Source organism: Paroedura picta, chromosome 2 (assembly GCF_049243985.1).
Source record: "Paroedura picta isolate Pp20150507F chromosome 2, Ppicta_v3.0, whole genome shotgun sequence".
Taxonomy (NCBI): Eukaryota; Metazoa; Chordata; class Lepidosauria; order Squamata; family Gekkonidae; genus Paroedura; species Paroedura picta.
Genome location: NC_135370.1, coordinates 57381134 through 57403174, shown reverse-complemented (window position 1 = coordinate 57403174; position 22041 = coordinate 57381134). Strand labels below are relative to the sequence as shown.

The 22041-nt window shown below is 45.2% G+C and overlaps 2 protein-coding genes across 2 annotated transcripts in view; both read right to left on the bottom strand.

Moving 5' to 3' along the window:
- Positions 1–231: 231 nt before the first annotated feature.
- MCM6 (minichromosome maintenance complex component 6) lies at positions 232–18853 on the bottom strand. Its single transcript, XM_077320202.1, has 17 exons — positions 18644–18853; positions 17377–17523; positions 16193–16303; positions 13992–14241; positions 12572–12737; positions 12239–12384; positions 11110–11260; positions 8602–8743; positions 7440–7581; positions 7233–7340; positions 6323–6478; positions 5618–5746; positions 4981–5142; positions 4501–4633; positions 2863–3027; positions 1216–1355; positions 232–729 (listed from the first exon to the last, which is right to left on the bottom strand). The coding sequence occupies exons 1-17, from the start codon at positions 18754–18756 to the stop codon at positions 616–618; spliced, it is 2475 nt and encodes an 824-aa protein (XP_077176317.1). The 5' UTR covers positions 18757–18853; the 3' UTR covers positions 232–615.
- A 2189-nt stretch (positions 18854–21042) lies between these two features.
- The window catches only part of DARS1 (aspartyl-tRNA synthetase 1), a 59976-nt gene continuing 58977 nt past the window's right edge, over positions 21043–22041 (bottom strand). Inside the window, exon 16 of the mRNA XM_077320197.1 lies at positions 21043–21606. Within this exon, the coding sequence (XP_077176312.1) occupies positions 21515–21606 (92 nt within the window). The 3' untranslated portion in view covers positions 21043–21514. The remainder of the gene's footprint in view (positions 21607–22041) is intronic.

Sequence of the window (22041 nt, the reverse complement as noted above, 5' to 3'; positions counted from 1 at the left end):
TTGCCACGCCTCCTCCCTATCCCGCAGTCTGTGACTGATGGAGGATGGAATACCCGGTAGGGAATAGCCCTTTAAGGATATCTCATCTCTAAACTATATCAAGACAACATAGGCTCTCAATTTAGAAGCCATTATAGGAATCTTAATCCTGACAGTGTAACTTTCAAGATACATGTAAAATTCCCTAGCATATATCTGAAAGACAATCAAAAAACAGAAACTCATTCTGAATCATGTAAATAGAGTATACTTTATTCATTTATACAAATAGGATACTTAGGGGGAAGGAGATCTATTGCATAAACTTTTACCATTGAATTAACCTGACAATGTAAAGCAAGTCCTTTAAATGAAGCCCTGGTGCTTTTCAGATAATCTAGCTTCTTTCTACATAAGTCCCTTATCTGGTCACAGGACTCCTTGTCTGAAAGAGGGCTGCAGACTGTTATTTGTGTAACAAATTTTGGAGTATGAATGTTTGGCAGCCAACACATTATTGAAAGACAAAGACGGCAAAGTCTGTGGCAAAACCCTCCTGAATTAGCCAGCTACGTACAGCCGTGATGTTAGCACTGGTCTCTCACAGGAGAGTCACACGGCATTGCTTCATAGCCGCTAGTCCTCCAGCAGGTAGTTTGGATTAACAACCAAGTAGGGGTCTTCATCAAAGCTTTCTCCTTCTTTCGAGTCCTTCAGTCCAGTCTGGGTGAGCTCAATTAGGATGTGGTCCTGAAATAGAGAATCCAGCCATGTTTTTAGACTAGGAGGCCATAGACTGGAAGTCTTCGGTCATAAGTATGCTGCTTGGAAAGTAAGTAAGTCAATACCACCCATTTGAATGGCATTTATTTAAGACTAATGCCTTAATTGTAATTAACTTTGCTCTCTTCACTGGCTTGCAACGTATGACTTCAAATGCAGACCCCACTAATCATGTTCCCCAAAAGCCTTTTTTTTTAAAGCGCTTGCTTGCAAAGGTGACTACAGCCAAGAGGCCTTTGCTTGCAATTCTATGCACACTTGGCCTGAGAAGAAATCCCACTGAACCAGCAGCATTTACAGCCAAGTAAACGTGCCTAGGCTCATGCTAGAAAACAGCCCCATCACTCAATTGTGTTTCACAATTTATCACATTCTTCATCCAGAGAGCTGGATGTTAAAGCTCCAGAGAGCTGGATGTTAAAGCTCCATGCTATGCGGAAAAAGCAGACTTACATAGTGGATAAGGCGATGGATAACTTTCTCTATTATATTCTTCTTATTGATGAGCTCCTCTTCAGAATCTATTTCTGACTCAATTTCCTTTAGATACCAGTTGATAAGCTCACTTCTTCTTAGGGCACTATCGTCATCTTCTGCAAGGAGGAGGAGGAAGAAGAAGAGTTGGTTCTTATATGCCGCTTTCCTCTCCCCGAAGGCTTACAGTCGCCTTCCCTTTCCTCTCCCCACAACAGACACCCTGTGAGGTGGGTGAGGCTGAGAGAGCCCTGATATCACTGCTTGGTCAGAACAGCTTTATCAGTGCTGTGGTGAGCCCAAGGTCACCCAGCTAGCATGTGGGGGAGTGCAGAATTGAACCCGGCTCACCAGATTTGAAGTCCGCACTCTTAACTACCACACCAAACTGGAGAGTTAAAAAAGCACTGATAGAACATTACACAGTTCTTTGTTTTCAAAGTGCCCCATATGCCTTATCCCAGGGGTAGTCAAACTGCGGCCCTCCAGATGTCCATGGACTACAATTCCCAGGAGCCCCTGCCAGCATTCGCTGGCAGGGGCTCCTGGGAATTGTAGTCCATGGACATCTGGAGGTCCGCAGTTTGACTACCCCTGCCTTATCCTATAACCTGCAGTAGGAAACGACCTGCCAGCCAAGGTCCAGGAGAAATTCAAAGAAACTGATGATGGCAAACAGTTTATTTCCAATGAAGCTTAGTAATCTCAGCAAACATAATGAGTCCCTAGGTGGATATTGCATTTTCAAGGAACTTCGTCAGTGACTAATTTCTTTTCCATAAATTTTACAGATTTCTTCACACTGTGGTCTTCAAAATACCACTTTAACACAAAGGTTTTTCACTCTCAATACAACTGGGGGATCTGGTGGATATCCACCTAGGGACTCTTATGACTGTTTGCTGAGATTACTACACTTCGCAGGAAATAAACTGTTTGCCACCGTCTGTTTCTTTGAATTTCTCCTCTTCCATGAGTCTAGCTGCCTTGGGGCACAAGGAAACATGAGTTGTAAATGTTTAATAAGTAAATCCTGTCTACTCCTTACAACAAACCCGTGAACTCAGGACTGCCAACTCGTACTCCCAACAGGGCTCTCTCTACAGTTGTTTGATAGTAGTGGAACTCAACCGCTGGCAGAGACATCACTGCCATTCTCCTTGTTTTTATAGGTCTTTATACAAAAGATTCTAGCTGCTACTGTAACAAGTAAGGCAGGATCCCACTATGCCCCCTATGGCAGGTTGTGCCTTACACAACAGCAGGAGAACAACTTCATCTTATTTGACCTGGACGGCCCAGGCTAGCCCAATTTTGTCAGGTTTAGGAAGCTAAGCAGGGTCAGCTCTGGTTACTATTTGGATGGGAGATCACCAAGGAAGATCACGGTTGCTGTGCAAAGAAAGGCAATGGCAAACCATCTTGGCTTGAAGTCCTAAGAGCTTGCCATAAAGTTGGCTGTGACTTGACAGCACTTTCTGCCACCAGCCACATTCCAGATTGAAGTTTGGAAGCTCTTGACCTAACAGATAAGCCCATTTCAGCACTGACTTTCTCCGAGTTTTCTTTCTGCTGTCTGAGAAGTGAGGCCTCACTAAGTTAAGTCTTGATGAAGTCTGCACTTACCTTCTTCAGCTTTCCTCAGGTGCAACACGATGAGGTTGGAGATTCTACGGTATTCAGAGAAACTAAGCCTTAGGAAAACCTTGGGGGCAGAGTCTTTGCTTGACTCGTCTGAGTGGCCATTGATGCCGTTCACCAAGCCATTTACAGCAGGAGTTTCTTCTTCTCCTGTTAGCATGAAAAGTTCGAGGATACATGAGAGCAAGTTAAACAGCATGGGATACACTTCGCTTGCGGGAAATATTTTTTATATTAAAAAACAAGATAGTAGCTTAAAAGGGACACAAAGAAACAGGGAGAGGCTACCTCTTACATCATATATGCACATGGGCTGTGCTGATAGAGCCAGTCTAGAAATCTATCAAGAAATAAATATATCAGAAATCATTATACACTAGCAAATATAGAACAGGAAGAAAGCACAGCCCCCTACAAGGTGGCGCGGGATCCCCTCGACCCATTCCCCACGCCCTCCAGCACCTACCTGTCTCCGCCCCGCTCTTTGCTCCTCTAACACGCCCAACGCCCCGCCACGACTCTCCGCACTTCCACTGTTCCCCCACTGCTAGCACCCGGTGCATTTAAAAACACAGCGGGCTTAACAGCTAGTACTCTTCATAAAAGAGGTTCTGTTAGCTAACAGATTGAGGCATCTTATGCCATTCAATACCAGGGAACCAAACTGTGTATTGGATACAATGCAGCATTTCCATGGACAGAAAATTTGTCTGTGAGTTAAATGTCCAGTAGCACCTGTCTATGGGCTGTGACATTCTTGTTTCTCTCCCTGCTGCAAACCAAAATGTCATCTAAAAAGCGGTGTTTGCAAAAGAATATGTCACTCTCTGCAGAAATGCTCTACAACAGTGGTCCCCACCGGACCACAAAGGCCTCAGTACCGGGCTGCCGGTGGCTGCGCCTGCCTCCCCCCCCCCGGGAGCGAGAAGCTCACCAGGCCACGAACAAAGCAGCCAGCAATGCGGCCGCTTCGCTCACGGCCCAGCAAGCTTCGCGCTGTGTATGTGGGGAAGAGGTAGGCACGCTGGTGGACGCAAACGTGCATGTGTGGAGCTGACGCGCATGTGCATTTGCGCCGCAGCAGACACAAACGTGCATGCACGTTAGCCCTGTGCATGCACATTTGTGTTGCTGCCACATGTGTGTTTGCACCCACTGACGGGGAAAGCTGCTGCGCGTGCGGGGTGCCTGGGCCACCGGCTCTCCCCTACCCCCGGAAGCAGACCTCAACCTGGAAAAGGTTGGAGACTGCTGCTCTACAAGATCCATTCCCATCATCTACTTTTCCCCAGCAGCCACTTTGCGCCCTCCAGGTGCCAGTGATAAGTGGTTTTAGAAATTGCATGTACAAAAAGCCATGTTGCTGGGAAGGCTGTAATGAAAAAGCAGGCTGGCACTGCATCTGCACCAATGGAATTTCCTGAAAAGGAGCCACAAGTTTTTCTGGCTTTCCCTCCACATAGCAGCCTGGCATGGCTTTTTGTCCACAAAAGTTCTGCAACCTCTCCGGCATTAGGGGACCACCGGAGGGACAGCACATTACTTTAAGATCCTGTGCATGTAACAGGTAGTGGTCCTAATAGGTAGAGCAATAACCTGGGACTTATTTGTCCAAATACCTACCAATGACTCCATCTTGAGCTTCAGGCTCATCGATAGGCTGTTCGTCTTGGTCTAAATTTATATCTGGAGTCTCAACTCTGATAATAGACTTGTTCAGTAACCGGAAGGCTTCTTTTACGTGCTTTGGGTGAACCTAGTAAGAGTCAGAGAATATAAAGAACTGGCTATCTTGGAAATGGATCAAACATCCACACACTCAGAAGAAATGGGTGTTATCGAAAACCAACCCTTAAATTCCCTGAGACAGTCAAAATACATTCTTTGCTTGCAATCATTTTGCAAACCCTCACTCAAGTCTCTTCATTTGTTGCTCTTCAAGGAGTTTCTGTTGCCAAGCATTGCGAGGTTTCCACGGGAGGCAACAGTGCCAGAAAACAAGCTTTCAGGGTAGCTCTCCAGCTTCCCACTCCATCGGAGCCAGATAACATCCATGTAGGAAAGAGCCACCATGCCAGAAGCCATTCCCTCCAGTTCAGCTACCTCATCACAGCAATGCATCCGGGCCATGGCTTCGGACAGTCGAATCATGCTCTCCAGCTGCCTGACTGTGATTCTCCAGGATGACTTTGTAACGCCAGAGCTATCCCTCTGCCGTAGGCGCTTATAGTGTTCAACTATGAAGTCTTCGGACTCTTTAGAAATCTGGCAGCAGAAGAAAAAGAGATGGGAACTGTAGGGACACTGTGCCACTTCTAGACAACCCCCTGAAAACTGCCCACTGCAAACTGGATTATCCCTCTGAATTAGGACTCAACGCTTTATTAACCATTTGCATGAACACTTGTCAAATGACACTTCAAGAGTGCTGCTTTACTTGACAAGACAGTGGAATCAGACCACCACCATCACCCCCATTAGATCCTGGTCTACAGGCCATTCTAGGAAAGGAGACTGAACTCTACTTGGGTTTTTAACAATATCTGCAAAGATGTCGGAGGTGAAGTAGAATAAAAGAATCATAGAGTCGGAAGGCACCTCCAGGGTCATCTAATCCAACCCCCCTCCACTATGCAGGACTCTCACAGTGCAGGAACTCACAGGTAACCACAACAACATTCTGGATCACTGAACACTGTGCCACACTATGCTGTGCTACAATTCTGGAGATTCTCATTACCTTGGGTTTAAATTGCCTGGCAAAGAGAAGGTACCTCCTGATATCATCTAGGGAATACATGCGGTCAATCGACTCTTCTATTCTGGAATGAAGATCCACAATGCGCCTAGCAATGGCGTAATCTGTAACCTGGGCAAGAGAAATTCAGGTTAGATGACCCCGTCCTGAAGGGTGACAACAAGATCACTAACAAACAGATGAACAATGCGGTGTTCGGGCAGAACAGCAGCCAACAGGACTGATCCTATTCCTGGATTCTGTATGGGTCATCACATCAGCGGCAGTCCCATCAAAACTACATTTTAATATGTAACTGGACAATAGCCTGTCTCAATCCTCGAGGACATCTGGGATCTTTTCTTCATCTCAACCTAATTTTTATCCATATAATTTCTACAGAATATGCCTTACACCAAAAAAACTGGGTAACATTCTTACCAATAAGCTTCTGAATTTTATAAAATCTACCTTAGTTGGCTGCTGAAAGAATACCAGACACAAAGATATTCCTACCCACATCTGCTTATGTAAGAAACTATATATTTGCAGAATTTTATCTTCATTTATAGATATTGATAGATGCAAAAATATTCCCACCCACATCTGCTTATGTAAGCAGTTATATATTTACAGAATTGTATCTTTTTATACTCTGCAGAGGCTTGATTTACAATACTCTGCATTCTGTTGCGTACTCTGTTTTACCTCATTGCATTCATCCACGAGAATAAAGAACAGATCGAATCTGGACATGATGGGGGCAGACAGGTTTATGTTCTGCTTCAGAGATTTGGCTCTGTCATAACGTCCGCCGACCGGATTAGCAGCTGCCAAAATGGAAGTTCTGGCATTCAAAGTAGCCTGAAAATAAGGAAGAGAAAGCTTTTCTAAGCAAGCAGACTTGTTAAAAGAAGGAAGTACAATTTTTAGGAAAAACAGGACGATCACTTCCAATTAGGCTTGGAGATCTTTCTGATTAAGCACACCGCCTTCCAAAATGACAGCAAAGAACAGTTGTCCATGAGTAACAACAGTACATAGTTACAAGTAATGGATTAATGACAGCATTTCCATTTGACATCTATAAAAATGAATATTGGCAAGCAAGCCTCTTGGTTGTTTTATGGGAGCAATCCCTTGAAGAAATAGATGCCATTAAAATTTAAAGTTGAAATCTTATAGCCAACATCTGCTTGAACTCATCAATTTGACAGAAGCGATGCCCTTTTAACCAGATGCTGTTGCACAGCCTAACAACATTCATGTTTGCTTAGAAGCACCACTGAATTAAACGGGTCTTACTCCAAAGTAAGCGTGCACAGGATCACAAACTTACGTCTCCAAGGACCTTCATCACCTTTCTCTTGTATGTCAGTTTAGTTCTACTGCAAGCCATCAATATTTACCAAGTTTAATACCTATTTATTTCAGAAGAAGAGCATCAGACTGATCTTCTATGAGGGTCTTGTGACAATACATAAGCAAGTTTTACTGATGGGATAAAACAAATTCCCAGGAATGGGTGGGAGGAGATAGAGACGGAGTCTAAAGTCCACCGGCGAAGCTTTCCCAAGCACCATGTACATTCATTCGTCATGCCCTTATGGCCATGTACCTTAACTCCTGCTTTAGTGATGGAGATAGTCTGCTGTTCCATCGCCTCATGAATGGCAACTTGATCTCTCATGTCCATTTTGTCAAATTCATCAATGCAGCACACCCCCTACATGAAAAAGCAGGCATGAGATTTATCCACACCTAAGCAACAAAATAAAATCCTTTGCCACAGATCTAGAGTTCTGCGATTCCCCAGAACACTTACGTTATCTGCCAACATCAGAGCCCCAGCTTCAATGACAAATTCATAGGACTCTTCGTCTTTCACAACAGCAGCAGTCAAGCCAGCAGCACTGGAAGCCTTTCCACTGGTGTACACTGCCCGGGGGCTGAACTCCTCCACGTGCCTGCCAAGTTGGTGAATAAGGGATCAAGGTACCCCAACAAACCACATCAGAAAGTTTACACCCCCCCCACCTTGCCCAAGAACACAGTACTGACAAAAAACACTTAGAATCCTAGAGCTGGAAGGAGCCATACAAGCCATCTAGTCCACTCCCCTGCTCAATACAGGATCAGCCTAAAGCGTCCATGAACCTATGGAGCTTCACAGTGCAAGCCTATGCAGAAGCCAATGGGCTTGTAGTGGAATAACTCAGTATAAGACTGAACACTGCAAGACACTGGGCCAGACAAAGCAGCTCTAGTCATATTTTAAGAAGGGCAAGCAAGAATGGCCTCCAGGTGGCCATCATATAAAAGCTGGGTTTTTAAAAGGCCAAAATTGACTATTGTAGATGTCTGCATGCAAGAACCAGACGGCACCATTAGGAGAAAATCTGTCTATCATTTCCCCTAGTTCACAGCTGAACTACTAAACCATCTTCAGGCCGGAAAAAAGCAGTATTTGTCAAGCTTATTACAAAATTAACAAGTTTGTGTTATAATGCAAAAGGTATTTTGGCACCCAGCTGTCAGAGCTACTGTTTCCCTATTAAAGGACAGGACTGACTTGTAGGAAATAGAAGAGGCAGGTCAGTAAATCTACTTGATTCGATCACAGTTCCATATAGCACATGACTCTGAACCAAGAGCAGATCAATGATTTACCAGACTGTTTGCTTCCTAGAGGAGAGCCCTACTGCTTATAGGAGGAACTTTGTATACAAACTGATGCCATGAATATGTGTCAGGGTGTGAAATCAACAGAAATTTCAGTGGTATCACAGGCTTAGGCATTTCACTTATGCACTACCTTTTCAAAGCATGGAAAGTCCAGTGTTCACCTGAATAACGTGATGCAAATAACCTGCATCCCTTACTAAGTCAGCCCATACGCACCCAGGCCGCGAGCCACTTAACTAGGCATAGCAACTCTACCGCTAAAAGCATGAACCCAAGTCTGACACTTAAAGAGATGGACTTACTTAAGAAACTGACTCTTGGCAGTACTTGGGTCACCAACAATGCACACGTTGACATCTCCACGCAGTGAAGTGCCTTCAGCTGTTGTCTTGGGGACTCCACCAAACAGCATGAGCAGAATCCCCCGTTTCACTTCATCATTGCCTGCGTCACAATCAGCAACAGTTTAGCTCATGAAATACTTCACAGCAGCTCCAGTCCACAGCTGCTTTTACAAGAAGATAAGACAGCTGCTTCATACAAGATCATTGCTGATTGGAAACACACAAATGCATTAAAACAGGGGTAGTCAAACTGTGGCCCTCCAGATGTCCATGGACTACAATTCCCATGAGCCCCTGCCAGCAAATGCTAGCAGGGGCTCATGGGAATTGTAGTCCATGGACATCTGGAGGGCCACAGTTTGACTACCCCTGCATTAAAACATTAGTGCAGGGGTAGTCAAACTGCGGCCCTCCAGATGTCCATAGACTACAATTCCCAGAAGCCCCTGCCAGCATTCGCTTCATAGCAGCATTTGCTGGCAGGGGCTTCTGGGAACTGTGGTCCATGGACATCTGGAGGGCCACAGTTTGACTACCCCTGCATTAGTGACTTCAAATGAGGCAATGGGCATTCCAGATTTCTTTCTTTGAGCACAAAGCTAGCTTAAAAAGAGCTGCCAGCTAGTGTTCTGACTTGAGCAGCACCAATTGAGTGGTGTCTGTTGACAAAAACACTGTCAAGTTCACAAAGATTTTATTGCTCTCTGCAATATAGCAGACAAAGCCTACAGTTCAAAGTCATTGAAGCCTGGATACTGGAACTCACGGTCAACAGGAATGAGTCAGCAGAAATTGTCTGCAAACAGAGTCCAAGCTTATGAACTGCTGTTAGGAGACAGAGGTCACCAGGGACTGGAAACATTACAAGACTGTGACCTCACAAGATTCTGAGAGAAAACAAGTGTCAGTCGCTCATGATCCTGTGAGTGCAACTTGTACACACACACACCACACCACTGTAAGTGCAAAAAGGATTTCCTATCTGTTTCTTTGGGGTCATTCTAATAAAGAGGATGGTGTCGAAGAAAGCAAACAGGGAAACTCTTGAAAGTGCTTATGAGTCGTGTACGCATGTCACTGCAGTTCTTTTTTTTTAGGCTTATTTATTCATTTAGTATATTTAGTATATTTATTTAGTAGATTTACAACTGTATCTGGTCTGCAAGGTAGTTCACAATGCAATACAGTAACATGAAACACCACTGGCATGTCCCAGTAACTGCTGCATTTTATACTACCTGCAGTTTCCAAACAACTACAAGGAAAGCACCAAGCAGAGTGCATTAAAGTAGGCAAGTCTTGGATATGTAACTGGTAAGATTGGCTTTCTTTGGAAATGGGTTCAACTGGCAAAAAAACCTTTGTCAAGGAGAACTTCCCATGGGGGGGGGCAGAGATTTTTCAACTGTTCAGCTCCATTCCTGGCTGTTCAAGCCTGGGGAGAGAGTTGAAACCTGGTGCTTTCATCTGAGGAGAACTTTACACCAGGGATGAAACTTCTCGAGCTACAATTTGGTGCTTTGTTATTGATAACAGATTATTTGTTTGAATGTTTTACATTTGTTCGTTACCATGGGTGACAGAAATGTGTGATGTAGAGGTCCAAGCAAATGTCAACATTTTGTGGTCCAAGGACAACATAAAGTCTAAAGGTACCGCTAAAGATAAGATCTTTCATGAGGGGACTAATGCCTCCCTAGAACTGGTCAAATTCCATTTCCATTTCAGCTTTTGTAATTAATCACTGCACTGTCATCTTGATTAGATTATGGTTCAATTTATATCCAGTACTTCACAAAATGTAGATACTGGCTGAGTTCTTTTACAGCCTTCCTGGAATTGCATGGAAAGGAGCAATAGAGCTGTGTGTCATCTGCAAACTGGTGCCAACTTATTCCAGATTCCCAGGTGAGTTCTCAAAGCATTTTTACATAGATGTTAAAAGAGCACAGGGATCAAGGTAGGCTTCTGCAGTACCCCCCAAATTAAGGGGATAAAAAATTATGCACTACCTTGTGGTACCTTCCAGGAAAGAAAACAGCCATGAAGAACAAATCCTGTGGGGCCCAACTCTATGGCAGTTTCTGTGCCCTAGCTAGGCCTCCACCCTGACTCAAAAGCATCTCGATACTCATCCAGCAATATCTGGAATTCTCTGGTCACCATCTTTTCTAAAACATTTCCTAGACACTGGCCTGGAATTATTCAGATCCATGTTGCTTAAGGACAATTCCTTTGGTAGAAATCCTTCTTAAACAGCCTCTCATAACAGCAACTATAATTCAAACATTCCGGCTGTTCTGAATCCTCTTGGTTCACAAGGATTACCAAACATTTAAGGAAAAGGATAAATATTGTACATGAGGAAATGATCAAGCTCAAAAGGTAGCAGCTGTTCTAAATTCAAGGCATCAAAAGCCATCACTAGTATCACAAAGGCAAGAAGAGCCTGTGATTAGATCTTACCGTGTACAGTAGGAAAGAGGCTGGTACAAAGATTGTGATATAGATTTTTATCCTGGCTCATTTCGAACACTTTTTCCCATTCCTTGACCGACATCTGGTTTTTAATGCTTTCTGCAGTCTGTTCCTCATCTCGAAGCTCTTTCCCACCAAACTAAACAAAGCAGGTTCCAGGGTGGAGAGAAGCATGATCAACGCAAAAATACAGTGAGGGTTAGAAACAACTCAGAATACCTAAGCTGTGAGGCAGGGATGGGGAACGTTCAGCACAGTCAACACCACACATTCCACCCTTGCCCATGGCTTGATGTGCTCATGCAGAAGAACAGGCTGGTTGAGAACGTTACCTCAGTGGAGATACCATTTTTGAAGGCCACTGTGACACAGCTGCTTATGGAAACTAGGGTTCAGATCCCTGTTTGGGTCAACTAGCTCACTCAATGACCTTCATGCGAACCTAATTTACAGGTTGCTGTTGAAGAAAAAATAGGACTCACCCTATCCAGGTATGTCACCTCGAGCTCAGAAGATGTGTGGGCTATAGGTGAAAGGAATGAGTATTCTCCAAAGGGTTTTTTGTTTTGTTTTTAAGTCTCTTCAGTTTGAAGCCTAGCACAGGAGGGAGCAAAGCTGCATCCCAGCATTCTCTCGGCTGTGCTTGTTTTGCAGAATGGAAGCATTCAAAAATATGGTCCTCAACTACAGGTTACAGTTTGCACTTCAGCCTTCGCATTCTGTGGCACGGGTAGATCCAACACAGGAGCGTTAAAAAAAAGTCAAGGAAATAGCCAGATTCATTGTGGGGCTAGCTTTGTCAACACTGAATCTGGATTAAACACAAACCCCGCCCAAACAAAAGAACAACCCTAGCACGATGTGAACTTTAAAAAAAGAGAAACCTTTAAGGAAACCTCACTTCCAAACGAGCTAAATTAAATGCAATGTAAGCAAAGATGGTTTCTGAATCAGCTTGGGAAGATACAAACACAATCACCAGTATATTAACAGAAGAAAATGAGCAAAGTGTGAACCTCAGAAAGTTACCAGAGGGCAAAAAGCACCCAAAAGGTACACAAAATCCCACCGTCTCCAAGGTAATTCTGTAAAGCTACTTTTCCCTGGTAAGACTTACTCTTGGATTTGTAGGTGCAACATAGCAGGCAAGGAAGACCAGTTTGTAGGACAGCTCTCTGACTCCAAGGGCACGAAGCCCTCTGATACCTTCTGTTTCATATCCTTCTTTCCCACTCACGCGAGATCCAGTTTCTGCTCTTACACCTGGAACAGCAAGACCAAGCAGGTGCGGTCATTTCAGCCCTTCTGTGCTACCCTTCAGCTCTGCGGCAACTGTACCAGTTCAGAATAGAAAAGGGTGACTGCATGCCTGTCATAGTGAACTACCACTGTTGGAAATTGCAGTTTAGCGGGGTGCAGAGAAGCCACTATTCCTTGCTCTACTACGAACCTGGGGTGGAGAGCTGGGCCACGTCAGGCACAACAATGAGGGAACCTGTGAAGTCACACTTGTCCCCAGCCTGAGCGGATTCTACAGCTTCGGCACGCAAGACCACCTCCACGCTGCGAGGGATGCTCCCCCGAGGCAGCTCAGCCTGTGTTTCTTGAATGCGAACCTGAAATGGGAAGAGAGAGAGAGGAGAATACTAAATGCACTTTGCTGAGATGGAGTGTACACGACTGATACCCAGGAGGGTTAAAAGCAACAGCCGAAGGATGCTTGCACTTGGACTGAAAGCACTTTGGATTCTGATGCACCGTCTTCAATTTTTAATTGTCCACAGAATTTTTTCCATTTCTAGTTACCAGCATTTAGCTTGTAGAAGCCCAGGTGACTGATCCAGATACTCAGGAGTTTTTTAGTTCTCTCTTTGACCGTTTACACACTGGAGGTTTCATGCTGGGCTGCAGGCTGGAGTTTTAGTCATGGCAGGTTGCCCCACCTCTTCCTGCACCCACACGGGGGAGCATTTGGCCCAGTGCACCTCATCTGCCCCGATTTGTGCTCCTGCACGAGAGCCGGGACAGTGAAGTGCCCAGTGCATAAACGGTCTTTGAGAGCAAGTGGTGAAAGAAAGCAAAAGAGAAGAACTGTTAAGAGACTGCCTTGAATGCTTAAACGTCCCCACCAGGCAGAAAGCAAGACCCAAGAGAAAAAATGCCATCTGGAAAGGAGGCCCGTTTCTTGGGTAATGGTGGAGGAAGGAAAGCAGGGGAGGGAGAAAGGGAGGAAGCTGCTATTAAGAACAGCAGAGAAAGGACACCAAATCAGCAGCAGAATTGCACAGTGAACAGATGACAAATGTCTGAGTTAAAAGCCCATTTTTCCCCTCAGTATCTGTCTCTTCAAAAAACAAAGAACCTGATAAACAGCAATTTTCCAAATCTCAGTTTCAGTCTGCAATGTAGAAGAAGAAATGCTGAGATCCTAAAAGCACTTTGCGGAGAAGGCACACAAACTGTACAATTGTTCATGTCAAACACTAAACACCTCAGTAAATGTGCAGTGCCTTTGGTGTTGCAAGGAGACTGGATAGTTGTAGCTTTCCTATTATCAGAAAATGCATAATGGCACCAAAGATCAATTACACACAAGCATCATCCTTTACTTGAAGTATGTAACAAACAAATCCCCCCTTCCAAGTCAGAAAACCTTGCTTATTTTTAGACACATGTCAGGATTTTACAACAGAACCACCAGTTTTGCAGTGACATGCTGAGACGTAGCAGTGAGGGGCAGTATATAAATAAAACCGAACCATGAATAAATAGAGATAGCCTTGGAAGATAAGCCTGGTGTCAGATCCTAGCTGTATCTTGAAAATGTCATTGGCAGAAAATCTGAATGCAAGTCACTATCATAGAATTACCTTTTGAAAGTCAACAAACCGGGATTTGTTGGTGTCCAGAAGGAACCGTCTCCGATTGGCACAGACTGGGTTTCTACAGATGTTGGGCTGTGTATATTTAAACTGCTGCTCTACATCTTTTATTACTGTTTGGCAATCCAGACAGAGGAATGTTCCACTGACAAGTTCTGGGTGAACGGGATGTGTGCGGACCACCTGCCCGCTGATACGCATTAGCGAACCAATCCGAACAGAGGTTAGTTCTCGAATTCTGCGGGAAGAAAAAGCAAAGGGAAAAGTCCTTCCATCAGATACCAGCACTCCATCCCATTGCTGTCTAAGGCAAGCAAGAATTGTCAAGTGCAAACTGGTAGCCACCAAGAGATGAGTGCCTGCTGGGCTCACATTATTCGTCTGCTGGCCAATAGATGCGTCTGCCGCATTGATTTCCATGGCATTTAAGCCAAGTGTGCAATCAGGTCTTCACAAGGGCAGTTTGGAGCAGAGCTGCCACCTGTCAGCATTGTTCCCCATGACTTTAGAATTTCAGTAGGCTATTAGATTCAACCTGATTCAAATGCCAAATGGATTTTATATGAGATTATGTACAGTAATGCACTCAGCTGAGATGATGTGACACAAGTGGCATGAAAAAGCCACGCTTCAAAGCTGCCCTTCCAGTAAGATGTGGGGGGAAATGTAACAAACCTGTAACCATACGGAGACAGTTTGCTCTCTGTCTATGACAGAATTATTCAAGTTCCATTTACAAATTACAGCAGCTGAGGAAATCTCCAAGTGTGTGAGGGCACAGAACAGGGAGAGGTTCCACATTCTTGGTAACACCAGAAACAAGGGGCACAGATCCTGGAAACAAGAATTATGATGGCATGCAGGGTTTTGTACCATCCCCCTCCTTTGGCTGTCACCTGTACACAACTCCCATTATCCCATCTAGGCAGACTTATTTCATTCGCTGATTTAGGTGGGTAGTCATTTTGGTCGGAAGCAGCAGAATGAAGTTCGAGTTCAGTGGCACCTTTAAGACCAATGAAGTTTTAGTCAAGGTATAAGCTTTTGTGTGCATGCACACTTCTTGAGGTACACTGAAATGGGAGTTGCCAGCCCATACATAAAGGTAGAGGGTGAGCAGCAAAGTATACAGTGTCAAGTACAGTCCACAGCCTGGATATGATTTGGGTCTTTTCTTTATTCACGGAGGCCCAGGTCACAAAGGTTGCCCATCAGGCATTTTATCCTCTCTGCCAGGTGATTCACACAATGGTCACCTCCAGGTTGGACTACCACAATCTGTGCTACGCAGGGCCCCCCTGGAAGCTTTGACTGGTCCTGAGTGCAACAGTGCAGGTCCTTATAGGGACCCAGGAGAGAGCACATGTTTGACCTCTGCTCTGCCAGCTGCACTGGCTCCAGACTGAAGACTGAATCAGGTTCAAAGTTTTGGTTATCATAAGGACTTAAACAGCCTGGCACCTTCATATCCATGGGACTGCCCCCCCTAAAGATAAAGGTATCCCCTTTGCAAGCACTGAGTCATGTCTGACCCTTGGGGTGATGCCCTCTAGCGTTTTCATGGCAGACTCAATACGGGGTGGTTTGCCAGTGCCTTCCCCAGTCATTACCGTTTACCCCCCAGCAAGCTGGGTCCTCATTTTACCAACCTCGGAAGGATGGAAGGCTGAGTCAACCTTGAGCCGGCTGCTGGGATTGAACTCCCAACCTCATGGGCAGACAGCTTCAGACAGCATTTCTGCTGCCTTACCACTCTGTGCCACAAGAGGCCCCTCCCCTATGTCCCCCTTACTCAAAATCCTTGGTCCCAAAGATGTAAAACTGGCCTCAGCCAGGGCTTCTTCAGCCCCGACCTGGTGGAATGCTCTCCCCAGAGTGATCTGGGCTCTGTGGGCCCAAGGACAGTTCTTTTAACCAGATAGATAATGAATATAGTATTTTAATAATGATATTTACGTATATGCGCATAATGTATTATTTTATTGTTTGTCATTTATGTAGTTGCCTACCCTGAGCCTTCAGGGTAAAGTTATAATTTTTTAACGGCATCAATACAGTTACCCCGTGATATGAACGTTCCAGCGAGGCTAAATGAGTGCTCTTCACCTACAAAGAAGCACCCTCAGAGACAGAGTATCTCCATTCATATTAACAGCTCCCATTAATCTAACACTGTGAGTGTCTCTTACTTGTGCCTGGTAGGTAGATCTTGGAAAGCAACATAGAAGTCCTTGTTGGGAGGAACATTTCCATGGTCTTTGGCAAAAGTCTTCACAGCACGACACAAGAAAGGATAGACTCTGAAAGATGAAGGGAGATTTTCAGGGAAGCAATGGAGTTGAGCCCATGGTTCCAGACAGAAGCATCTCTAACACATTTTCAGATTTCGGCATACACCGAAGTAAAACCGGAATGTATATGTGAACAGCAAGGCCAACATAAATGTGAAACCATGGCTTAACAAAACCATTTGCCTCATCCTCCAAGAAGAAAACAACTCTCAAAACACTTTCAGGATTAAATTTGCTCGTAATTTAAAGGTATTGCACTTGCATTAAAACTCTTTAATTCCCTGTAATATACGTTACATTGTTAACATTTCTGTGCCAGAATATAAATGTGCTTCCAGACAGGGGCTTGATTGGTACAGCTGGCACACCAAGCTCCATCTCAGAACAGAGGTACAGCTTCTGAGCCAGTGTGGTGTACTGGTTAAGAGTGGCAACCACTGGGTTTGATTCCCCACTCCTCCACATGCAGCCAGCTGGGTGACCTTGGGCCAGTCACAGTTCTCTCAGAGCTCCTACCTCACAGGGTGCCTGTTGTGGGGAGAGGAAGGGAAAGCAATTGTAAGCCACTTTGAGACTCCTTTGGGTAGAGAAACGCAGGGTAAAAAAACCAATGGTTCTTCTTCCAATGGACTGGAATACCAGCTCAGACACTGACCTTGTTGTTACTCCTGACCATTCAGCAACTGGATAGGGATTGACTCACATACCCTGAGAACATGACATGAGAATGGCTGTGAACTCCAGCAAACTCATTTATAAGATAGTGTTTGATAAAGAAAACTAGATTGATGTAATGGTTGGGCTTAGATACCACAGACACAGGTTTGAATCCTCACTGTCATGGAAGCTGGCCTACCTCACATGGTTCTTGTGATGGGGGAACCCAGAGTGATGTAAATTGCTCTGGGTCTCCACTGGGAAGAAAGGTGAGGTATAAATGAAGTAAATAACTAAATCTTACTAAAAACCTTTTCGAGTACAGCCCCAGATGGCGGAAGCTAGTGATAGTTAAGCCAGCAACTCAATAAAATGCTATTAGCTTCAAACTACACCTATTATCAGACCTTCGGGGATATTCTTACCTATAGAACTCTTCCTGGATTGTAGTAGCAAGCTGTTGGTTGAACTGCTCCAGATCCACAAAGCTTATGATTAAGGTGTTCCTCTCTGGGCGGATCAGCTCTTCTGCATCATGCAAGTATTTAACTTCTCCATCACTGTTTTGGAATCTGGGAAAAAGGAAGGGTTTAAAGAATAGCTTCTGCAGGTGCATTTCCCAAGTAACAACTGCATACAGTCATTATGTACACTGTATGTGGTAACAATACTAAAAAGGGATTAAACGTTCTAGAAAGAAAACTGTCTCTTCTGTTTTGCGAATTTATTTATTTATGATATATTTACCAAGGTGGTAGTTTCCTCGGTGATTAGGGCATCCTTTTTCCGTATACTGAATCTGAAAAGTTACTGTGTTGTCATCATGCTTTTAACGTGAAATTCAGCTGATCATCAGACAAATAAAATGCCACCTCCTTTTGAAGGTTTCAATTATACTGCTGTAATTATAGCACATCAGCAGAAGGGCAGCAGGTGATTTTTGAACTCCAGCACTAAATACCTGCATTCAAGTATGCCTCTCTGAGTTCATCAGGAATCTACTTTTCAGTAGGGCAGGCATAAGGCTGCAGTTTGATTCTATCCCTGCTTACTCAGAAACAGCCTTCAGAAACCATAAAGTGATGGGGGAGTAGCATTCATGGGACTGGAATTTTCAAAATGCTTTCCCCCTAAACCATAAACATTTACTTCTGGCAAAACAGAAATCCACTGGCTCTGCACTCTGCAAGGGAAGCTTCCGTAATCTTGGAAACAAAGCAGAGGAATGCAGCTACAGCTAACAGTGCTGGAAGAAAGGCCTAACGGAATCCAGTAAAGAAGCTCAGCAAACCTTAAAACACAATTTGATAGAGAAAGCTTCAGATTAGTCTCAGCAGGGCCAGGGAACAGCCGCAACCTACAAGTATCTGGTAATTAACTTTACCAGTCCGGTTTAGATTTAGTAACCGGCAAATGAACCTCTTCGCCTCCACCAGCGCTATATGGCCAGATCCCACGCATGCTCCATAGAGCAGTCCACTAAATCTAACCAGGGCTCCGTCAAAAGGAGGCGGGCGTAAATCAACCTTCAGCAGGTCTTGTATGATTCAACTACAGGACGTGCCTGCAGGGCTGCATTTTTGCTCCCGAAGTGATGCGGGCTGCACAGCTGCAAGCGGCTCAGCCCACAAGGAGAGGCCGAGGCCAGGCCCGCCGGACGCCCGCCCCGCTCGCCGCCCAGCCGCCACTCACTCCTCGAGGAAGTCCTGGAAGAGCTTCTGGCACTTCTCTGCCACCTCGTCGCGGATCAGGGTAGGCCCTTCGCCCGCCGCCAGCCCGGCCTCGCCCGCCGCCACCAGATCCATAGCGGCGCTTCTTCCCGGACGGCTCCCGCCCAGACAAAGACAGCACTTCGCGCCACCCGCGGAGCCCGCGTGGGCGCGCCAGCCAATCAGGAGTTTCACCCAGAAAACCCCCGCCTCTTTCGAACTTTCCCCGGGAAAAATTGCGCGCCAAATGTGAAAGGAAGCGACGCAGGGAGGAGGGGGCGGAAGCGGCGTGAAAGAGGGCGGGGGAAGGCAGCTGGCGGGGCGGCTCGCGCACTTTGTGTCTCGAGCCGAAGAACTGCAGAAAAAGTAGCTAAGCAGAGTAATGTTACCTTCCTGGCAAGTGGGAGATAAGAGAATGCAACCCAAATCTGAGGAGTCGCTAGGAATGTACTGGCTTTGTTTTATTATTGTTGCGTCAAGTGCCTGATTATAGACATCGGACCGTTTCCGTGAAGAGCGCGTGAGTTCTCCCTTCCCAGGGAGAGTTCCGGCCCGTTTCCCCGCTGCCTATGCCTTGTGCATTGAATGGACATCTGGTCTTAAAGAACTATTGCCCCAATATGCCCGGGGACCGGCGCGGTAGTTCTTCTTTGCAGCTGGATCCTTTGCGTGTTCTGGCGAATGAACGCCCCGTGGGTCAGTTGAGTTTGTAATCCACCCTAATTCTAATGGTGCTAGATAGAGAGCAGCACAACATTTGAGATACAGTCAGACGGAGTGTGTGCGCACATGCAAGCTTATGCCGTGAATAAAACATTGCTGTGCATAATGGTGCCCCTGGACTCGGGTATCCGACAATGTGCGCATGCACACCAAAGCTTATACCTTGGACAAAACTGGGTTGGTATTAAGGGAGCCACTGGACTCAAACAGTGTTCTGCTCCTTCAGACCTACAAGGCTACACTCCTGAACCGAGCTAGATAACAGCAGCTGCACACGGATGCTTTAATTTAGGCAAAACATTTGACTGGACCAGCAGCAAATACGTTAGGAATAAAGGTGTGAGTCACACACTCCGAGCGATGGAAGAACGGTAAGACCCAGGAGGTGGAATGAGCGGCATGTCTCCAGGGTTGGAGCCCAGTGATTGTCCTGTGGTCCTCCTGAATGGGTTTCTGAGCACCCATTTACTTATCCCCCAAAGCAAACGGCCTCCATCTCACTGGATCAGGAGGCGCTTCAGGCAAATGTTTGGAAGCATCGCTTTTCCGGATATGGAGAACTTGACTCCTGCCTCTTTTGGATGAGGTGGTGTGGTTTACTGCAATCATTTTGTGATTGGCTCTGGATCCCCTGAAGCTCCTGTGACTACTGAATGGGATGAGCCCTTGGTCTAAGGAAGCTCTAAGCAGAGGATGAACTGTCTCAGCAGACTTTAGGCATTTAAAAAACTCTGCATTGTTTTTATTTAATGGACTCTCATGTTTGAGGAGGAGGAAGAGTTGGTTTTTATAACTTGTTTTCCACTACCTGGAGTCTCAGAGTGCTTACAATCGCCTTCTCTTCCTCCCCCCTCAGCAGACACCGTGTGTGGTAGGTGGGGTTTACAGAGTTCTGAGAGAAATGTGACTGGCCCCAAGGGGCTGCACGTGGAGGAGTGAGGAAGCAAACCAGGTGCTCCAGACGCTGCTCTTAGCCACTACACCAAGATGGCTCATTTAGTTGCAACTTCTTGTTGTGTTTTAGCCACCTTAAGAGGAAGCGGTGGGTTGACACGACCATATATGGTGTTATTACCCAGTAAACAATTAGCACATTTTAAAAACTATAAAAATGTATTAACTGCCGCCTATTTGGGAAACCCAGGTTTGTCAAGAAACACCAGGGTTTTATGAAAGCCTGGGTTAGACTGTCAGACCAGGATCTGGGTTTGAAACCCATCTGTGCTGTGGAGAATTGCCAGGTAACACAAGACTACCTCATGGAGTTGTGAGGATAACATGGAGAAGGCAGGGGGAACCATATAAACCAGGGGTAGTCAACCTGTGGTCCTCCAGATGTCCATGGACTACAATTCCCATGAGCCCCTGCCAGCATTTGCTCATGGGAATTGTAGTCCATGGACATCTGGAGGACCACAGGTTGACTACCCCTGATATAAACCACTCTGGATCCTTGTTGGAGAGAAAGGCGGGGTACGGTGGTTATAAATCTGATGGTGGTTCTGGCTATGAGTTGCTGCTGTTGCCTCAGGAACTGCTGCAGCGCAAACTACATCACACATGGTGGACATGGCAAACTTTGGGCTCAGGGAGTGGGCACGCCTCCGTTTTCTGGATGAGACTAATTTCCAAACACAGGGAATAAAAAAAAGGACACAGTATAGGGAGGAGCTTTATTGCAAACTTGTGTTTACAGTTCACTGAATGCAAACTCAGTCCATCATTTCTCAGCTGCTTCTCAAAACAATCCTTGTGCAATCGGCTACTTTTCAAGTCTTTTGCATGGCTGTCAGACGCTCTACTTTGAAATCTATAGCTTTGCCATCATATGTTTTTTTTAAAAAAAACTCATCTTTTTTTTAAACAGCTAGGAATATTACTAAAATTCAAGTGTTTAGAAACTTCCTAAAGTACAACGTATTATTCTCAACTTCATCAAGTATGTTCTTATTAAAAAGATGACGCCGTCTACAGTAGAATCCAGGCCTGTTAAAATACTTGACTTTAAGATGTTAGTAATAAGTGAGTTGAACATTGGTCATTGTGGCACTTTAGTAGATTAGACATCTTTCCATTATGCTGGGCACGAGGTGATTGAGAGCAGGGACCAAGGCTGCACACTCCAGACTTCTTAAGGCGTCAGACGTTTGGGGTCACGCGGAAACATGGAGGTTTGCCGGACGTTATGCAAGCCAAGATACAGCATGGTTACTCTTTCCAATCCTGTAAACATTAAATTCAATCGGATCAGCTGAAAGACTGAGTTGTGTGCATATTTAGACAGACACTCTCTAACTGAAAGGTACACCGTTAAGCCAAAACAGCACTACATCTAAAAATTAAGTTGAAACAGAAATAATATGATCTCCTTGTATTCTGAGCACGGTCTGAAGAAGCAGAGCAATGCAGTCCTTATTGAATTTCGAACTGAATGCGCAAGTCATGGTTTTGTGGAAGACACTTGTGCCGATCCAGGGTCCAGTACATAGCAGTCTGCCACCCTGTTTGCTTCAGTTAAGCATCTTCCTCTCTTAAGGATGGTCACTAGATCCACAACTAATCAAGGGCTTATTTGTTCATTATTCAATTTATAGGCAAGCCTAGGCAACAGTGAACTCCTCTGCTCAGAAGCCACTGTTACAAATTGTTAATACTTCT

What these genes read in the sequence shown, in the direction of transcription:
- MCM6 (XM_077320202.1), bottom strand. Translation starts at nt 18,756, where the DNA reads ATGGATCTGGTGGCGGCGGGCGAGGCCGGGCTGGCGGCGGGCGAAGGG. An exon ending in TCACTAAAGCAGGAGTTAAG is followed by an intron (nt 6,479 to 7,232) that starts GTACATGGCCAT and finishes CCTTATTTTCAG; the next exon opens with GCTACTTTGAATGCCAGAAC. An exon ending in GGATGCATTGCTGTGATGAG is followed by an intron (nt 4,634 to 4,980) that starts GTAGCTGAACTG and finishes GACTCTTACTAG; the next exon opens with GTTCACCCAAAGCACGTAAA.